Here is a 20,477-nt window from a genome sequence, read left to right as displayed (position 1 = left end):
TAGGGCGATATTTGGCTGATATACAACTATTGAATCAACTCTCTGGAATCTGAGGGTGCAAAAAAATCAAATATTGAGAAAACTGCCTAAATTGTCCAAATGAAGTTCTTAGTAATGCATATTACTAATCAAAAATTAAAAAATAAGTTTTAATATATTTATGGTAGAAAATTTACAAAATATCTTAATGGAACATAATCTTTACTTCATATCTTAATGATTTTTGGCATAAAAGAAAAATCGATAATTTGACCCGTACAATGTATTTGTGGCTATTGCTACAAATATACCCGTGCTACTTAAGACTGGGTTTGTGGTCCAGGGTCACATATACTATTCTTTAAAAAAAAACCTTGCTGCATGTACTGTGTTAGGCTAACCGAGACTTGCCATAGCACTTGCATATTATTGCTCTTTTGTTGGTTTTGATTGCATCTGTTGTCCACATTTGTAAGTCGCTTTGGATAAATGTAATCTAAATTTTATGTATGTATATATATATATATATATATATATATATATATATATATATATATATATATATATATATATATATATATATATATTATGTAAGCAAAAACTTTTATTTTGGATGCAATTAATCACAATCAGAGCCGTTGAGAAACAGAGTTGCAACACTCCCATTGGCTTCCATAGGAACTTAGGAATGCGGAAGTAAAGCGTGTCATGGAGCAGCCAATAGTTCCAAACAACCGATAGTTTCGGCATTGAAGCCCATTCATTTCAGTGCTTCTCAAGCACAGTCGCCAGAAAGTTGAGGAAATTACAGCATTTTTTTGCCATTTTAACGCATTAGTTTACCTCTCGGAAATCTGACCAGTAGTTGTATTTTATGAAACGCGTTATAGTTAATGTTTATTTTTAGATAATAGGCAGTATATGCTATATGCTATATTTGCAGTTAGATAACGTGAGAAACACCTTAATAGCGATCATAACCAGATGCTAGTTGATGCTAGTTGTTTTACGTCTTTCTGTAATCTTTCTCTCCCTGAAGGAAGTTGAATTAACCTCATTAATTTCAGTATCTTTGGAGAATTTTCACTGGTAAATTGATGAAATAACTGCTTTTTAAAATATTTTAACGCCTTAGCTGACCAATTCTTGAATAGTAATTAATAGTGGTATTTTCATGTCGTCAGGTTTAATAATGTTTATCGTTAGATAATAGGTAGTGAGACTATTAGACTTTTATTATATTATTATAGATATACTTGCTACAATAACTAAACTAGTTATCATAACTGCCTGTGTGCATACGCTTGGAACAGAAGACATACTTAGTTATAATATAGTGATGAACGAAAACACAACTCCTCGTGTTTATTGTTGCATGTTACTAATAACAAATATTTTCATTTAATTTCCCAGAAAAAAACAAAAATGTAATTCACTTTAAAAAAATAAAAGATTAAATATCTTTATAGTTTATTTACCTTCATGCCATGTGATCATTAATCAACATCAAAGAAACCGTGAACATGCAAATGTGATACTTAATTATTGAAATATTTATTTTAAAATCTCAGGGGTACTTAAAGCAAATATATTTGGTGATTAAGGTTTAGATGATAAAAAGTTTTGGAATGCCTGCATTACATGTAACTAAGAAATAACGTGAATATGTGCATTTTAATTAGTTATAATTAATAATACAAACACGATTCCAAAAAAGTTGGGACACTGTACAAATTGTGAATAAAAACAGAATGCAATGATGTGGAAGTTTCAAATATCAATATTTTATTCAGAATACAACATAGATGACATATCAAATGTTTAAACTGAGAAAATGTATCATTTTAAGGGAAAAATAAGTTTATTTAAAATTTCATGGCATCAACACATCTCAAAAAAGTTGGGACAAGGCCATGTTTACCACTGTGTGGCATCCCCTCTTCTTTTTATAGCGCTGATTTTCTGAGCGCTGATAACAACTTGGGTTGTCCTTGTTTTCTTTAGTCCTGATGACATGGCGTCCCAATTTTCCAAAAAGAACGTCAAATTTTGATTTGTCTGACCACAGAACAGTTTTCCACTTTGCCACAGTCCATTTTAAATAAGCCTTAGCCCAGAGAAAACGCCTGCGCTTCTGGATCATGTTTAGATATGGCTTATTTTTTGACCTATAGAGTCTTAGCTGGCAACGGCGAATGGCACGGTGGATTGTGTTCACCGACAATGTTTTCTGGAAGTATTCCTGAGCCCATGTTGTGATTTCCGTTACAGTAGCATTCCTGTATGTGATGCAGTGCCGTCTAAGGGCCCGAAGATCACGGGCATCCAGTATGGTTTTCCGGCCTTGACCCTTACGCACAGAGATTGTTCCAGATTCTCTGAATCTTTGGATGATATTATGCACTGTAGATGATGATAACTTCAAACTCTTTGCAATTTTTCTCTGAGAAACTGCTTTCTGATATTGCTCCACTATTTTTTGCCGCAGCATTGGGGGAATTAGTGATCCTCTTGCCATCTTGACTTCTGAGAGACACTGCCACTCTGAGAGGCTCTTTTTATACTCAATCATGTTGCCAATTGACCTAATAAATTGCAAATTGGTCCTCCAGCTGTTCCTTATATGCACATTTAACTTTTCCGGCCTCTTATTGCTACCTGTCCCAACTTTTTTGGAATGTGTAGCTCTCATGAAATCCAAAATGAGCCAATATTTGGCATGACATTTCAAAATGTCTCACTTTCAAAATTTGATATGTTATCTATATTTTATTGTGAATAAAATATAAGTTTATGAGATTAGTAAATTATTGCATTCCTTTTTTATTCATAATTTGTACAGTGTCCCAACTTTTTTGGAATCGGGTTTGTACATGGTTGAAAAAAATCCTACAGAGTAATAATTCAAATAAAAATGAATATGTTCATCAGTAGTTGATGCAATGTTAAAACCCTTCTTAAACCTGAAATGATTTTTGTAAATCCATTGGTCAGATGCTGTCGCCACCTGACTAATGACTGATCTTTGTGTGAATGTCCACAAAACTGGACTATATATACATATATAATACTGTATATAATTGGTAGGCTATTTTAGAAAAGAAAATTTAAAAGATGAAAAAGAGAAATTAGGGAGCATCAACGAATTATGAATAATTTATTGCTATTATGTGAATAATATGTAATCATAACTGTAACTGTAGTCTGATTACAAGTATTTTAAAATGTAATTTGCTCTAATTACAAATTCTTAATTTTTGGAATCTGATTACGTAATCCAGATTACATGTAATCAATTACTACCCAGCTCTGATTATATAATAATTTGACTCTGTGGATCCATATCTGAGGATGTTTGAGTCTTCACCCAGTGAATTTCCTACTGTTAAGATAAATGAAAGAAAGCAATGGCTATTGTGAACATATCTGCCTTTCCTTGAATGTTTTCTGCAGTCTTTCTCTCCCTTTAATGTCAAATGAGTTTCTATGAAGACTGCCAAGGAACACAATTTGCCCTCTCCCTGGATATATTATATAATAAAATATTTTGACGAATACAGTTGGTTGCCTTTTTTATTTTGAAGTATTTGCAAAACTTAAATAATTTTTTTTTTCATTTACATTTAGTCACTTAGCAGATGATTTTATCCAAAGCGACTTACAATGTAGAAGCAAACAGACCAACGAAAGAGCAACAAAATACAAGTGCTGTGTCAAGTCTCAGTTAGTCTAGCAAAGTTCACATAGCAATGTTTTTTTTTTTTTAATAAATATAAATAAATAGAATAGAATAGGTAAGTGCTAGTATTAATTGGTCAGATGGTGGCGAAAAATGTCTTTAGATATTTATTTTTTTAAATGGTTAAAACCATTTCTAGCATTTTTCTAGCATTCATTGATATTCATATTAGATTTCTTATACTCTTTAAATAAGCATACTTTATTTAAATATTGGTCTGCACATCCACAGGAATAAGTGTAACACAAAAACACACAAAGTCATGCCTCAAGTCTCCAATCTTTATTAAGCAGTTTACACTATTTATAGTTTGCATACAAAGAAATGTAACCGCCTTATCCTGTGTGTTGCACTGTACTATGTTTTTACTCCTCCATAGTTAAACAAGAAAAACCCATTAATATTATTTCCATTAAACTCCACAGACAAAATGCTACTATCAGTGTATTAAACAAATTAATCAATGGACATTTTGTGTTAATATTTGCCGGAAAATGCTGCAAGTATACCCGCTGTTGTTGTCTGACCCAATTAATCCCATTCAAACTTATTGACAACACGGAGTTGTTTGGAACTATTGAGAGCTCCATGAACCAGATCAAAGTGTGTCGCAACTCTGTTTCTCAATGGCTCTGAGCACAACTAATCATTTGACGGCACTAATATATATATATATATATATATTATATATATATATATATATATATATATATATATATATACATATTAGTGCTGTCAAACGATTAAATGTGATTAATCGCATCCAAAATAAAAGTTTTTGCTTACATAATATATCTGTGTGTACTGTGCATACTTATTATGTATGTATAAATACTCACACATGCATGTATGTATTTCAGAACAATATGTTGTTTACATATTTAATATGTTTATATATAATTAAAATTATATGAATATAATATAGACATGTAAATATTTTCAAAATATATACTGTATGTTTGTGTATTTATATATACGTAATAAATATGCACAGTATACACACACGTAATATGTAAACACAAACTAGATATAGATAGATATAGATATGCATACATTTTATTGTTGCTTGAAAGCAAATTGACTTCCTTTTGGGTGACCCCCAGCAAATTTGAATGAAGTAATATTTAATATTAAAAAATACATGCATACATACATGCATAAAGACATAAAGAAATAAAACATTGACAATCTACTTGCCAACATTTTTGTTTTGAAGAATTTCAGCTTTTAATCATGTTTTTTCTTTGTAATGTAACACCACCTTGACTTTTTTTTTCTGAAACAAAATATCATAATTATTTTTAACTAAGAAATTGGCGAAATGTTCACTCAGAGGTTGCACTACATATACTATGTGTGTCAGTTTGACTTTTGACATTTTTTAACACTTGCCCTTTGATGCAAGATTGATATATTACAAACCTCTGTGGAAAGAGCTCTTTTAGTTTGATCTCTTTTTTATTTTTTTCCCACACAGTGTGTAAAGGGCAACAGACATTGTGTTCTTGCTTGTGGTCATGATTTAATAAACAATATCCCGTGAATTATTGGACTAAGCTACACTTTCTCTCTTACTATCATTTATCTCCCTAAATATTCATTCATGCCTCTCCTGTTGTATTTTCACTGGTGTTTTAAAATGTCTGTTTTCTTCACTTGTAATCCCTATCAACATCCTGTACTGGTGGAATGTTTTTAAGTTAATACAACCTTATAAGTTTCTGTATGAATCACATTTTTAATTTTGTACCCCTCAATAGTTCCAGACACAAAAATGGACCTCTCATCATTGACCTTTATTTGTTTTGTAAGTAGTATGTAATAATTTGCATTGTAAAAAGTAGCTATGAAGGATAATGTGGGTGGTAAAAGTGTTTCTTTGCTGCGTCTGCGCATATGTTGTAATTCTTACTCTATGAATTTTTGATTATTGAGCTTGTGCTTTAGTAACATAAAGCAGGCGGGAAAACATTGCAGCTTAATGCTTTTGTTGCCCTTTTTTCCTGTCTCTAAATGCTGATTAATTTTCTTCCGCCGTGGCTTTGATCCACAGCTATTTTTTACTGCTATTCTTGTATTTTAATGACATTGATTTATGCAGTCATTTGGCAGCTTGTGTTTTCTCTTTCCTGTTGTCCGAGTGTGGTTTTAATTCCGTTTCCATAACAACCTCAAGGCCGGTCCAACATTGTTGTATATTGTCTTAATCCCACATTGTTGCTTTTCGACTTTACTTATTACACTTATTACATGCTTCTGTTTTCAGCCTTGTTAGTGAGATTATCTTTCACTCTCTCTCTTTCTCTTACACAAACCCTCCTTTTTGATTTCCTCCATCTGTTTCCCATCATCCAGGTGAAATATTTCCTTTAAAATCTCTAATGCCTGTCTTTCGCTGTATGAATCTGGAACCGCCAGCTGCAGTGCCGGTACAGTGAGCAGAAAGGAAGTTTAGGAACTTTATTCAGAAAGCTGTGATGTTTATCAGTTTTGCACGAACGCTGATGGCCCTCTGGCTCCAGCATGGCATTCATCCATTTATCAGAGCTCCTGAGAGGCCTTCACCACCCTCCTCTCTCTCTCCCCCAAGGCTCTCAGTGTCTCTTTCCATCTCTCACACTGGGAGTGCTTCTAACTGGCAGGTCATGTTAAGCAGCTCCTCATACAGGCACCCTGATGCTCTCACGGTGCTTATGGGAGCATTTAGGGTGAGCAAAACAGTGCTTTTTAGCGAAGAGAGTGTAAGGGTTCATGCACTTCAGAGTTCTGTATATGCTGTAAAAGCAAGTTGCTTTAAATTTGGTGCAGAATGCACGTTTGGTTTGAGCGCTATACAGTTACAGTGTAATGTTAGAATTGTGTCAACCGGTAAAGGAAATCTGCAGTGCAGTTTAATAAAGAAGATATTTAAGCAGATGCAGAAACCTATAGTAGACACTTCCAGTATTTTTATATTTTGTGTTGTAGCACCACCTTTTATTTATTTATTTATTTATAGAAAATTACAAACTAAAAATGTTCACTTAGAGGTGCAGATCTACAGTATCTATCTATCTATCTATCTATCTATCTATCTATCTATCTATCTATCTATCTATCTATCTATCTATCTATCTATCTATCTATCATCTATTTCTATCTATCCATCCATCCATCCATCCATCCATCCATCCATCCATCCATCCATCCATCCATCCATCTAATTGACAGACAATTGTAATGAAAGTGATTTAGTTATAAAGCCTTCAATTGTAGCTCATCCAGTCGTATTTCTATTGTGTTTTTTTCCTTCGAAAGTGTTATGTAATGTTAAGCTGTTATTGTACTGATGCCAGACTTATCCTTCTCTTGTTATGAATAATCATGCTTTTTGTTTTGTGTCAAGCCCTGCCCCACCCACCAACCCACACTGTCATTTTTATGTCACTGCAATATTGAAAAATAGACATTGTTCACATGCTACATCTATTCATTCGGCAGATGCTTTTATGCAAAGAGACTTAAAAATGAGAAACATCACAAGCAATTTATCATAAAAGCCAACAATATTTGTAGTACACAAACTAGAGCTTTTTTAACAGCGATTAAAAATAAAAAAGGGTTTACTTTTTAAAAACATCTAAGTTAATTAATTTATTACTACTTACTTTGAATCAACCTAAATACATTAAGTTAGACCAGCAAAACTAAATTTAAAATGGGTTATTTAAGGTATAAAAAGACTATTTGGGGTAATAACATAAGGTTACCATGGCAAGAGTCTTTACTTATGGTTGTGGATGTATTAGTTATATAATATAATGTTGAATTTCTGATATATACTGTTACTGTGATATAAGATTGTGGCCTTACCACCCACTCAACAAGTCAAACTAGATTTTAGTGGCAAGAAATGGTCTTGCCTATTGTGTCCTTGTAGATAATGACCTGTGCATAAGTTTGAACACTGCTCTGGATGTGGTTGAGTCAACGGTGTGTTTTGTTATGAGCAGCTTTTGCTGTATACACAAAATGCAGTGACCTTATAGCCTGTTATGAGCTCGGATTAGCTGAGACATGCTCCTGACACACCTGAGGGATTTGCTTTCTCTTTCTGTGCTCTCACTCTCTCTCTCTCTGTCTTTATATATATCGATCGTAATATGGCTCTCTCTTGCCCACCTCATCTATCTATTAATCTATTATTAATAATCATTTTATATTGATCCAAACCTAGAGCTTAAGTTAATCTTTTTCTAAGCCTCCCCACTAACTCCCACTTCTCTCGCCCAATCTTTCTCTCTTGCTGCTCTTCGGTGTCTCCCCAGCAGAGTGTAAGGCAGCAGGTGTGCTGTCACAGGCAATGAAAGGGCCAATCACCTGGGGAATCAAAGAGCCTGTGACTCTGTCACTCCACACATCTTCTGACAGACAGCCCACTATTTATACCTCTCTCAGGGAAAAAGTGAGAGCAAGGGAGGAATTTCATTAGAAAGAGGAAAAAATAAATAAATGGAAATGGCGAGATGTGTTTGAAGGGCGAATGAACGAGTGTGAAAAGTAACGAAAAGGGGAGAAGACACAAGCGTGTTGTTTCTGTTTTACGACTGACATGGTTTTCTTTCTTTTTGGCTTTTAGTTTTTTTCGTTCATGAATTTCCATGATGATACCATGTCGTTCATAAATGTGTGCTGAAACTGTCTTTAGTTCTGTCACTTTGCAAGGCGATGATTGTGATAAAGAAGGAATGTTTAATGAGGCAACACAGCAGCTAAACTTAGCAAACGCTTCCATGAGGAAAACACTCCACTCATTAGTATCTGCCATTCTCTCCAACTTGCATGTAAATGTGTCTCTGCATCTGTGATGTTTTGTAGCTCACATTTTTTGTGAAAAATAAACATCAAAACTCAAAACTGAGAATCTGAAACTGCTCTGAGGACATGCTGTGAAGAAACCCATATCATGACAAAGTCATGCAGGGCCAATGCAGGGCCTCTTGCCTTGTCCTGTGTCACAAACGGAAGATATCAAACAAAATCGGCAATTAAAATAAACCGCTCCAGCTGTTTGTAAATTACTTGTTTTTTTTTTTTTTGTTTTTTTTTTCTTCGTCTTCTGGTTTTTACGTGATTTGATTATTCATGATTAGAGGCATTTCTCAGCACAGTTTCTCAGCAGAGTGAATTGAATTTGAGTGTGGAAATCTTTGTATTTACAGGTCCAGACTGGTATACGGTGAGAGTGGATTTGACGGTGATGGATGTCAATGATAATGCCCCAGAATGGTCGATGGTCCCTTTCCCCTTCCTGAGTGTGGTCTCTGCTAATGCCCCACCAAATACTCTAGTCTACAAGCTTCAAGCCAGAGATGGTGATGAGGGCATCAATGGAGAGGTGGAATACTTCCTGTCTGATGGTAAGCATATTTCCCATTTGCCTTCTTACTTTATATCAATGTTAAAAATAGTTTCTTTGAAAAATAGAAAGTCCAAAAGTATAGCATTTAGCTAAAATAGACAGCTTGTGTAACATTATAAATGTCGTTGCTGTCAATTTTGATAAATTAAATGCATCCTTGCTAAATAAAAGCATTAATTTATTTCATTTCCTTCAAAAAACAAAACAAAAAAAAACATCAAACTTTTAAACAGTAGTGTATAATGTTACACAAGCTTTACTTTTGCTATACATGCTGTTCTTTTCAAAGAATCCTGAAAAAAAATGTACACAACTTTTTTTAATGATGATGATGATGATGATGATTATGATAATACATGTTTCTTGAGCAGCAAATCAACATATTACAATTATTTATGAAGGATCATGTGACACTGAAGACTGGAGTAATATCTGCTGAAAATTGATCTTTGCCATCACAGGAATACATTTAATTTTTAAAATATATTTATTTTAAATTGTTAAAAAGTTTTCTACAATTTTTCTATTTATCCTTTATTTTGTATCAAATATCCGTCTGTCCGTCTGTCTGTCTGTCATTGTTAGTTCTATACCAATAATAATAATTTTATATTATTAATTTAATGATAACACTTTACAATTAGGCTGAATTTGTTAACTTTATTTAATGCATTTACTAACAATGAACAACATTCATTTTATTGCATTTATTAATTAAGGCAAGTATTTATTTATGAATTTACTGGTTTTCATCGTTCATCTATTCTATATATTTGCTCGTAATACATTATTCCGTCATATAAGTTGCATGGTACATAATGCATTAACAAATTTGAACCAACTGAACCTTACTGCAAAGTGCCGCCATCATAAAATTTGCATTTGATTTGCATGAGGATGATAAGGTTTGTTATGCAACAGGAGGTGACGGGAGATTTGAGGTGGACAGGAAGAACGGTCAAGTGCGGACGACAGGCCTCCCCCTGCAGAGAGACAGAGAATACCTACTCACAATGGTGGCTGCTGATCGGCAGGGCAGCCGCAGTCCTCCCGCTGTAGTGTCCATCATCGTAGGCCCAAGAGCTCCTCAATTCACCAATGTGTCTTATACAATTTCCATACCAGAAAACACACCAGAAGGCCAACCGTGAGTAAACCCGTAACACACACACGCATAAACACACACCCAATCTCGTAAATGCAGCAAATCTTATTTCCATAGTGTAATTCCAGCACACCCTAAATGCATCTCCCACGCCGTGAGAACACCGCTTATCCATCAGGGTAACAAATAGAAACAGGATCATGCTGCACTTACAGCCATCCGTGCTCCCTCTGCTTCTCGCTGGAGCATAGCTTGTGTGAGTCATCGTGTACTACACGATGCAAAATTCATGAAATAATGATCTTTGACTATGTCAGGGTACTGTGATATGCATTAAAGATGCATGAACATCAGAACTTTGTTTCGCTCATATAGACAGCTGAGAGAGGTTAACCATGTGTTACACCAGGTAATGTATACGATAAAAGCCTCTATATATTTTTTGGAATTAATTAACTAATTTATTTATTTTAATTTGCTCCCACATACTGTATAGGTGACAAATAGACCCTTTATTGCTTTGACTTTATACAGTGAGTGTTAATTGTGTAGCCCTTTGATATTAGATGAGCCACTGGGAAATGACTTGCATGATGCTGCTACAGGGAAGAATGATTAGCCATGGCCTACACAGATGCTAAATCCATGTGGAATAAGTGCCTACTAGATCCATTTATGGCAGCTGCATGTCATTAAATATGCGTTGCATGCTGCGGTGTATTATTTTCCTCATACACACCAGTGATTCCGCCATATTGTTGCTTTCATTAAACTTAGACTTGTCACCGGCAGGCAGATCTTACTGAATCTGGTTGGCTTCATCCATAGCTATACAAAAAACGGTTAATGTTAGGATAAGTATATTGCTCATGGCACCAAAGTAGGGTCACATTAATCTTATCCCCAAACGCTCTGGTCTCTGCCAGACAGCAGAGGCACACCAAGCCAACATGCAACCTCTGCCAATGGGAATGAAGTTGTAATAACCGCAATACCTGAAAGGAAGACACATTTACCAGTCAGCCGTTAAGCTTCTTTGGGATTACCAAAATACATTAATGTCAATCTTAGTCAAAGCTTGACTGCATGATTATTATAATTTTGCTTTCATTTTCTAGTCTCTGAATGTATCAAAAAGCTCCCATAAATGAATGATATCATTTAACAGACTACCCCCCCCCCTCATAAATGCTCATAAAATCATATATTTTCATATAAAATATTATATAGGCTTTTTTTCGTTACATAAGAAGAAGAATCAAATATTCTGATCCCTGAACTTATCCCAAAGTTGTGTATATCTCATTTAAAATTAATATTACCACCCAAACCGTGGCATTTGCAATTGGTGACGAAGCCATCAAGAGCCAATTAGCATATGATATCACTGACCTAAAGCATTTGCTTAAACTTTTCCTGAGGCAGCAAATTTTGAATTTGTTGAGAACTTGAGAATATATTAAGAATGTTGTGTCCCACTGCAAACAAGATGTATGATTTATGGTTGCGGTTAAATGATTATCCTAGACTAATAAATGCTGCGATATTTTCATTCTCATTGCTGAAGAGTTACAATCAGCTATATAGTCTATCGCTGCTAACTTCATTTATAAATATTTTTGTGTTTTTCCTACTTTGATACTGCTTAAAATGTCATGAAATTTGCAGTGATGCACTTTAATTGCTGGGTTTTATGTTTTCATGATCTAAGTCTAAGCACTAAACGTGATTTGACCCAGTGAGTAAAAAACAAGGTGAAAGAAAGTGATAACAGTGATCAGTAAGGCAGATGAAAATCACAACGGAGGATTTTTTTTAGCATCCGCATGAGACTAAGTGAGAGGTATTTGATCTATGTCATCCAAAATGAGGAGAAACTTTTCCATTTCCAGTTGTTTTCTTCAGTAATGGGTTTGTTTTGCTCCTAATATATGTGGTAACCAGCACAGTAATGTATGTTCTTTGATGCTGTGTAATTGTAAATTGTTTATTCTATATTTATACAGGCTCAATGAGCCTGTGGTCAATCTCTTACCTGCTGTACCCATTTCGATTTATCTTTACATTTATTTCCACAACAAACAATCCCCCACTTACCCAAATTCCATTACAACCACATGTATAAAGAAATAATGCATTCACTTAATAGAACAATAGAAGTTATATAGAAGTCACAATAAAAGTTATATTGATAGAAACTTATATTCAACAGATATTGGCTCAGATTTCCTTGGTGCACTTATAGTTTTATTTAATCCATTCTTCTTTCCTTTGATGTTTGTTCGTTTGTAGTACACCATAATCAATTAGAGTCAATAATCATAACTGATTACACTGTAATTGATTTTTATCAATCAGGTTGTCTCTCTCTCCTTGTCTTTTCTTATCCAGCTTCCTAGTCACTCCAGCAGTGTCCTTCCAAAAACAGCCAGTAACTTACAGCTTGCTCATCAATCCCAGCAGTCTTTTCAGCATCCAGCCAGAGACGGGGGAGATCAGTCTGACTCGTACTATAGACTATGAGAGCGACCAGCACCGCTACCTGCTGCTGGTGCGGGCCAGTGAGAATCAGGACAGTCTCAGCAGTGCTGCCGAGGTGAGTGCTCTCATATGCTAATGATGGATTTATGTATTTATTTTGCACCTTTGGTGCTTATATATTTTATATATAATAGTTCAATAAATAGCAGTTAAATAAATGTACAGTATAGTGGAAAAAGATGACTGGAATTATGTGCAGTAATGACTGGTATAATTGTTCATCACAAGTGGTTGTTTGATGGTAAAGGATTCATGTCATTCACTCATCCACAGATGAGTAATTGCATGATTTCAAAACCTTGTATGCTTTTGTACGGAAGCGTATTGCATTCACTTGAGGAAAAAAAATCTACTCTGTTTTTCTGAATTAACGAGTTAATTATCTCAGAATTGCGAGATAATTTTTCATGAAAAAAAAGTTTTTGCTCTGTTTTTCTGAATTAACGAGTTAATTATCTCAGAATTACGAGATAATTTTTCATAAAAAAAAAGTTTTTGCTCTGTTTTTCTGAATTAACGAGTTAATTATCTCAGAATTACGAGATAATTTTTAATGAAAAAAAAAGTTTTTGCTCTGTTTTTCTGAATTAATGACTTAATTATCTTGTAATTCTGAGATAATTAAGTCATTAATTCAGAAAAACAGAGCAAAAACTTTTTTTTTCTTTAAAAATGATCTCGTAATTCTGAGATAATTAAGTCGTTAATTCAGAAAAACAGAGCAAAAACTTTTTTCATTAAAAATTATCTCGTAATTCTGAGATAATTAAGTCATTAATTCAGAAAAACAGAGCAAAAACTTTTTTTTTCTTTAAAAATGATCTCGTAATTCTGAGATAATTAAGTCGTTAATTCAGAAAAACAGAGCAAAAACTTTTTTCATTAAAAATTATCTCGTAATTCTGAGATAATTAAGTCATTAATTCAGAAAAACAGAGCAAAAACTTATTTTTTCTTTAAAAATGATCTCGTAATTCTGAGATAATTAACTCGTTAATTCAGAAAAACAGAGTAGATTTTTTTTCCTCAAGTGAATGCAATACGCTTCCGTACTTTTGGCTGTCCATTCACAGTCATTTTTTATGCAAAAACGATATGGTTGAAAGGATAGATAGCTAGGTAGTAGGGATGTAACAATATCAAAATCTGAAGATATCAAAAAGTCCACGATACAATAGTTATTGCGATGTTTTAAAAAAACTAATGAAGAACTAAAAATTTAATTTTGTGCATTTTAAAGTTAAATTATTCTATCTAATGCACTCCAAGCCATGTTCTTAACTAAGAAAACTTAAGTCAGTGAACTGACTTGTACCTGAACTTTAAAGGAGACTCAACCCTCTTTTTATGTGTGGTATTCTGTCTGAGTCTAAATTACATTCACACTGGTGTTTTAGGAAGCTGTCCTTTTCTTTTGTTCAAGCAAAAGAAAAGGAAAGAAATGAACAATATAACAAAAACACAACAAAACAATCACAGAAGCTACAAAACACAAAGAAAAATCCTGTCAACAGCAAAACCTACAGCTCAAACCACTTGTAGGGGCACTTCTTTCAGTTTAAACACATCTCACAGCAGACATGCACTTCAGGTCAAACAGTTTCAGCTTTCTGCCCCCACAACCCCCTTACAACTACAAACACACTGATTAAATAGGCTATTTTCCTGCCAGACATTAATGGCACGAACTATTTCCATGGGGGAGTACAAATCCCAGTGTACATCTCACAATACACATTTCCTCAAAACAGAAATATGAAAGAAAAATATATAACATAAATGTAAATACCAAAGAAAACACTGCTTATATGCAACATAACCACAGTCTGAAACAGACTTATACATATAACTGATGTGTTATCACATCTCCCAGCACCAGGGGCGTCATGCAATCGTTATTTTTGAGGGGGCACGAGTTGGGGGGTCGTCATTTGACACAGCAGCCACAACAGCATTAATGTTTTATTTATTTTTTCCCTTTTATTCGAAACAAACGCATTAACTATATCATGAAATATCTTGATTCTGACCTTTATTAGATTGTTAGTTGATCTAGTGGCCGATGGTCAAAGTAACTAATAATGTAATCTATTAAATATGGGTGTCATGCCATAACATATTTTAATACGACTGACTTTATATTTAATGTGAATTTAACATTGAAAGTTAATGTGAATAAAAACATTGTAAGTTGGGCTACTAATCATAACACTTTCATTGTACAGAAAGAGAGCAAAGAACATTTACATTATCAAAGAACATTTTCACTGACAGTCTAGAGTTCAAGCACTCTCAAAAACTCCCATTAAATCACTGAAGCTGTTTACACTATGAAATTAACATCTTACTTACATATTCATACACACATCTGCACTTCATTGTTTCTGGCGAGAGAATTCGCCAGAAAGAGGTATTCATTCAGTCAGTAAGTGAAGAAAACACCGGTATTTCAGCGATGACTCATCTGAACACCTCTGATTGGTCATTGCATTCATAAAACTCCAGCTTCATTGAAAAATTCTTACAATAATGCGTCTAACTACAAATCTAGTGAAATGTTGTAATCATCTGCCACGAAAGCATAACTGGTGGCCGTTGTGTTCCCAAATGAGCGCTAAACTCACAGCACATGAAAAAACGAGTTCACTGCATTAATTCACTGTGAACGGAGCCGTTCTGAGGCGCTGAAAACACCGGATCATGAGCTGATTGCCTCAGCAATGTGTACGCTTCACTTTGAAACACGCAGCACAAACAGACTTGATGAAGCCATATTGATCTTTCGGTTTTAGTTTGTTTGACAGATACTGTGCCAAAGCATAATAACCCAAAACACAACTTTAAAGACTTTTAATGTTAAAATAAGAAGTTTAAATATATTTTAAAAACTACACATTATTGATATATCGTTACATCCCTATTAAATAGATGGACAAATATATAGATAACAGACAGTTTAAAAACATTTTGTTTTGAATGCGGGATCACAGCTACTACAGTAAAATGAATTACTATGAATCCCTATAAAAAAAACATGTTAGACCAACAAAATTCCCCTAAAATTTTGTTTCATATAATGTGTTAAGTGTGCACTAATTAGGCTGAAAAAAATAAAATAAAAACTATAATCGAGAGGGTTGTGACACTGTGGGAAATGTAAGGGCAAACATTTATCTGAAATCAAAGAGATGCCTTGCAGTCCCGTTCATTTCTTTTACAGTAACATTCCCCTAGAGGATGTAGTCTCGCCTCATCATGACTTGATCTGGCTGCTCAGTGATCCATACATCTGTCCTGGCCTGAGGCAGGGCAGCCAAGATCCCAGCTATTAGCTGGGGAATGTGTGTCTAACTGCAGATAGGGAGCAAGAGGGCATGCATACAAAAAAACACACCAAAAGACTGACAGACCCTTTTGACTTGAAGAGTCCCGTGAGACGTGGTCCAGAGAGAAATTTGCCTGTTGCATTCTCTGCATTCAGCCACACTGCAGCCCATCTGTCACCCTGAAATCACTCTATAACTCTTCTCACATCTCAGTTTCTGGAGACCCCGAACACCTGTGCTAAAGCACCAGTTAAAACAAACAAAACAAATACGGTACAAAATGGCACAATTAACAATGTGCAAAATGAACACGCTTTCTAGTCAATAATTATGGCCCATTCAGTCACAGTTATTAGGGTTCCCACAGTCATGGACAATCTGAAAATATCAGCAATATTTGTCATTATTTTTCAGGCCTGAAAAACCCATGGAAATGTCTGTATTGGATATACATTTTCCATTTATGATCTGCTATACAAATATAATGTTTTTGAAAGAAGTGTTTTATGGTGTTTGTTTGATTTAAAAAAATAAATAAAAAAAAACTGTAAAAACAATGATATTGTGAAATATTATGACTATTTAAATGTAATTACAGTTTTAATGTAAAACAATTATTTTACATTTATTTTAGGTATTTTAAAATGCAATTTTAACGTTTTCTGTTCTATAATGTATTATATTATCAGTATTAAAACTGTTGTGCTTTTTGTGTGTGCTAAAAATAAGTAAACAATAAAAAATATGAAATTAACAAGTTACTCAATTAATATAATAATAAAGATTTTGAACATTACTGTTTATAACCCTTATGCAGTAATCAAAAGCTGCTGGACAAATTGCAATAAATTGAATCATCTTTGTACTCCCAGATTGTATCAGTCATATCAGATCTCTTTTGATATAATATCTTTGATTATCATTGGTTTTACTATCAACAGAATAACCACTGAAAGTAAAACTTATAAAACCAGACTCTGAACAGTTACTGAGATCACAAATCTTTCCCTCAGGGATCTTCCTGTCTTGTAGCTCTTCTTTTGATTCAGCCTTATATGAAGGCGTTTTATTTCTTGTGATTTTGGATTATGGCCTCCATTAGTGTTATAAATATGAGTAACCCTGTAGACTCTGAACTGTTGTCACAATTTCAACCATTTCTGTCTATGCCTTTCTATTTTCATCTTTCCAGTCTCTGAAATTGAAGTGAGTAGGTTATTAAAGTCACTTAGAAACTGCCAGGAAGCTTGAGCAACAGTGTCAGGGCAAAAGCACTAACAGTGTTTTTCCCTCCTCCAGACAGCAACTTTCAGCTTAATTCAGTCTTATGGGAGGCATTAGGTGCCTCTTTCAGCTTCCCTGATGCTTTTGAAACAAATCGTAAAGAACCATAACATGCCCATGTGATACTGGTGGACATTTGTCCTTTTGTGTTGAGATTCGCTACTTCACAACTGTATATTTTGGGGGCACAGATGCTTGGTTATGTAAGAACATTACTGCTTGACACCAAATAATTTTGCAGTGGGAAAGGGCCAAGATAAAACTGGATAATTGTTATAAGGAGTGATAGGATATGGCCTTTAACGCGTGTTAAAAGAGCTTATTTGGCAAGGCGTTTTTGAAACGGCAGCAGCTTCTCAGACTCTGAGAAACACTGAGTACAGTCATAGTGATGTGCTGATAATAATTCACAAATCAAGATATTATGATCAGCCCATTTGTTCCCTTAACAGTTCTCACCCTTCTATTTTTGTGCCTTCCTGCTTCCTTCTCGCATGTTTCTCATAGGTGCGAGTGATCATCATGGATGAGAATGACTGTGTTCCAGAATTCCAGCAGTCCATTTATAGCAAAGACGGTGTCCCTGAGACAGTCACGACTGCAACGTCACTTCTGCAGGGTAAGGCTGTGGACCTTCACATCAATGCACCATAGCCGTTACATACAGTAGTAGAAAGACCCAGTGTTTTATTTTTATACATTTAATTTTAGCCATGGTTTTTGTCATGCTTTTAAATTTTGTAGAAGCAATTAACATTTGAAAACAAATATTCAAATATCTGATATATTAAACATACATACTTTAAACATACTTCTGTCAGGACCACTATCGTCAAAATGATAGATACTCAGCATAAAGTTTGGTTTGGCGGTATGGTTCTGTTCTGGGCAAAACTCCCTCTCTCCCTGTTCACTATTATCTAGGAGTTTTTATTGCTCATGTTTTAGTCAAGAAGGTTTTAGTTGCTGGTGCAAAACGAGGATATTAACAATGTGACTTTGTTCTGCACTTATGTCATTATGTGCAGATGCTGTAATATTATGTTGCATACTAATATTTAAAAGTTTAGGGTCAATAAGATTTTTTTTTTTTTTGAAAAAAATTAAAATTTAATCGGTCACACTTTATATTAAGGTCCAATTCTTGCTATTAACAAGCCATTAACTATGACTTTTACCTCAATAAACTCCTAATTTGCTGCTTATTAATAGTTGGTTAAGGTAGTTAAGTTTAGATATTGGGTAGGATTAGGGATGCAGAATATGACCATGCTTTATAAGTACTAATAAACAACACACATGTTGATAATATGCATGCTAATAAGAAACTTCTTAATAGTGAGAACTGGTCCCTATACTAAAGTGTTACCATTTAATTTTGCAAGGATGCATTGAATTAATTAAAAGTGACAGTAAATACATTTATAATTTTACAAAAAGTTATATTTGTTGTGTAAGATCAACCAGTCAGATTAGATATTTTAGATATTAAAATATTAGTCAGTCAGATAGATTGTCCCATCAAGCAAAATCAAACCTCTACAAATGATTCAGAATGCAGCGGCATGACTGGTCTTCAACAAGCCCAAAAGAGCCCATGTTACACCCCTCTTTATCTCCTTGCGCTGACTACCGGTTGCAGCTCGCATCAAGTTCAAGACACTGATGTTTGCATATAGAACAGCTCAGCACCCGCCTACTTCCACTCACTATCACTAATCTACATCCCCTCCAGAAGTCTGAGATCCGCTAGTGAGCGATGCCTCATGGTACCATCACAAATAGGCTCAAAATCACTCTCCAGAACATTCTCGTTCACCATTCCTGGCTGGTGGAATGATCTTCTCACCCCTATCCGGAATGCTGAATCCCTGACAATTTTCAAGCACATCTGAAAACTAATCTCTTTCGAAGTTACTTGACTTCATCCTAAATGAAAGAAAAAAATGTCTTTCTCTTTATTTATTCCTTCCCTTCTAGCTTGTACTTATTTGAACAATGCCTGAAACTTGGTATTACAAGCACTTTCTTCCTGTTTGCCTCTTTAAGAAGAAACGTTTTATGGATTCCCCAACTGTAAGTCACTTTGGATAAAAGCATCTGCAAAATGACTAAATGTAAATGTAGATATTTCAAAAAAATTGTTTTCTAGTTTTGCATGCGGTATGCAGGATGCATCAGACAGTCCATGACCAGGCTGTAGTCGTCCTGTGGCTTTGCCATGAGACTCGTATGGCCTTAGAAAGTCTCTTTCTCACACACACCGAGACAAGAAGTCAAGAAGATGCTTTCTTCTTCCTTTATCATTCTGTTCAATACCACCTTTGAAGCACTTCTCCCCTGATGTGCCCTTTCATGTATCTAAATTGCACATTGAATCTGGAGTCTATGTACTAACTCCTGAGAATGCATTTATAGCACACAGAATGGAAAACACATGCCCTCAGCCATGATAAGAAGAGCTTTCATATTCTCATTAAATTTTAGACAACCACAGCTGCTATCAAAGCACCACAGAAATAAAGTGATGGACAAAACAACAACTGCAGAGGACAGACCGACTGCCTATGCAGGCACAACGGCAAACAAAAGAGAACAAAACAAACAAACACTGGAAAGTTACCGTGATTAAAAGAAAAGCACTGCTGGTCCTGGAGAATAACAGGTCTTGGCAGATATTTTGAGAGCTTAACACAGAGGCTCCTGGCAGACTGGGAAAGGTGATGCAGGGAGGTGTACAGCAGATGTGCTGATTAGCAGGTGCAAGCCAACCAGCATCTGCACACCCGTCTTTGTGGGCTTCATAACAATTATCTCCATCGAGCACAAAATATTCTGCTTGCTCAAGTTAAACCTAGAAGAACAAAAGTGAGGCTACTTTTCAAGAATAATTTGTAACATGTGGCTATTTAATCAAACATTCCATAATGAATGAGATGGACAATTTGTAATTTAAACATCTGGGAGAACAGTCGTTTTCGTAATGGATGGGGTTCGCAGGATTGCTGAGGATCCACATCGACTTTAGGTACAGCAGGAGATTAGGAGTCAGCCGATGTATCAATATGGCATTATCCTATTTAAGTTCTTGTCTTTATCTTA

General features: G+C 34.8%; 1 protein-coding gene across 1 annotated transcript in view; it reads left to right on the top strand.

Annotated features, from left to right (window-relative positions):
* Positions 1-20,477, top strand: part of LOC306844052 (neural-cadherin-like) — a gene marked incomplete at both ends in the record, with an annotated part of 265,863 nt that overhangs the window by 93,030 nt on the left and 152,356 nt on the right. Inside the window, 4 exons of the mRNA XM_079375899.1 lie at positions 8,920-9,117; positions 10,041-10,266; positions 12,616-12,820; positions 17,883-17,994. Of these exons, the coding sequence (XP_079232025.1) occupies positions 8,920-9,117; positions 10,041-10,266; positions 12,616-12,820; positions 17,883-17,994 (741 nt within the window). The remainder of the gene's footprint in view (positions 1-8,919; positions 9,118-10,040; positions 10,267-12,615; positions 12,821-17,882; positions 17,995-20,477) is intronic.

This window comes from Barbus barbus (genome assembly GCF_936440315.1).
Source record: "Barbus barbus genome assembly, chromosome: 2".
Classification (NCBI taxonomy): domain Eukaryota; kingdom Metazoa; phylum Chordata; class Actinopteri; order Cypriniformes; family Cyprinidae; genus Barbus; species Barbus barbus.
This window is presented reverse-complemented; position numbering and strand designations above follow the sequence as displayed.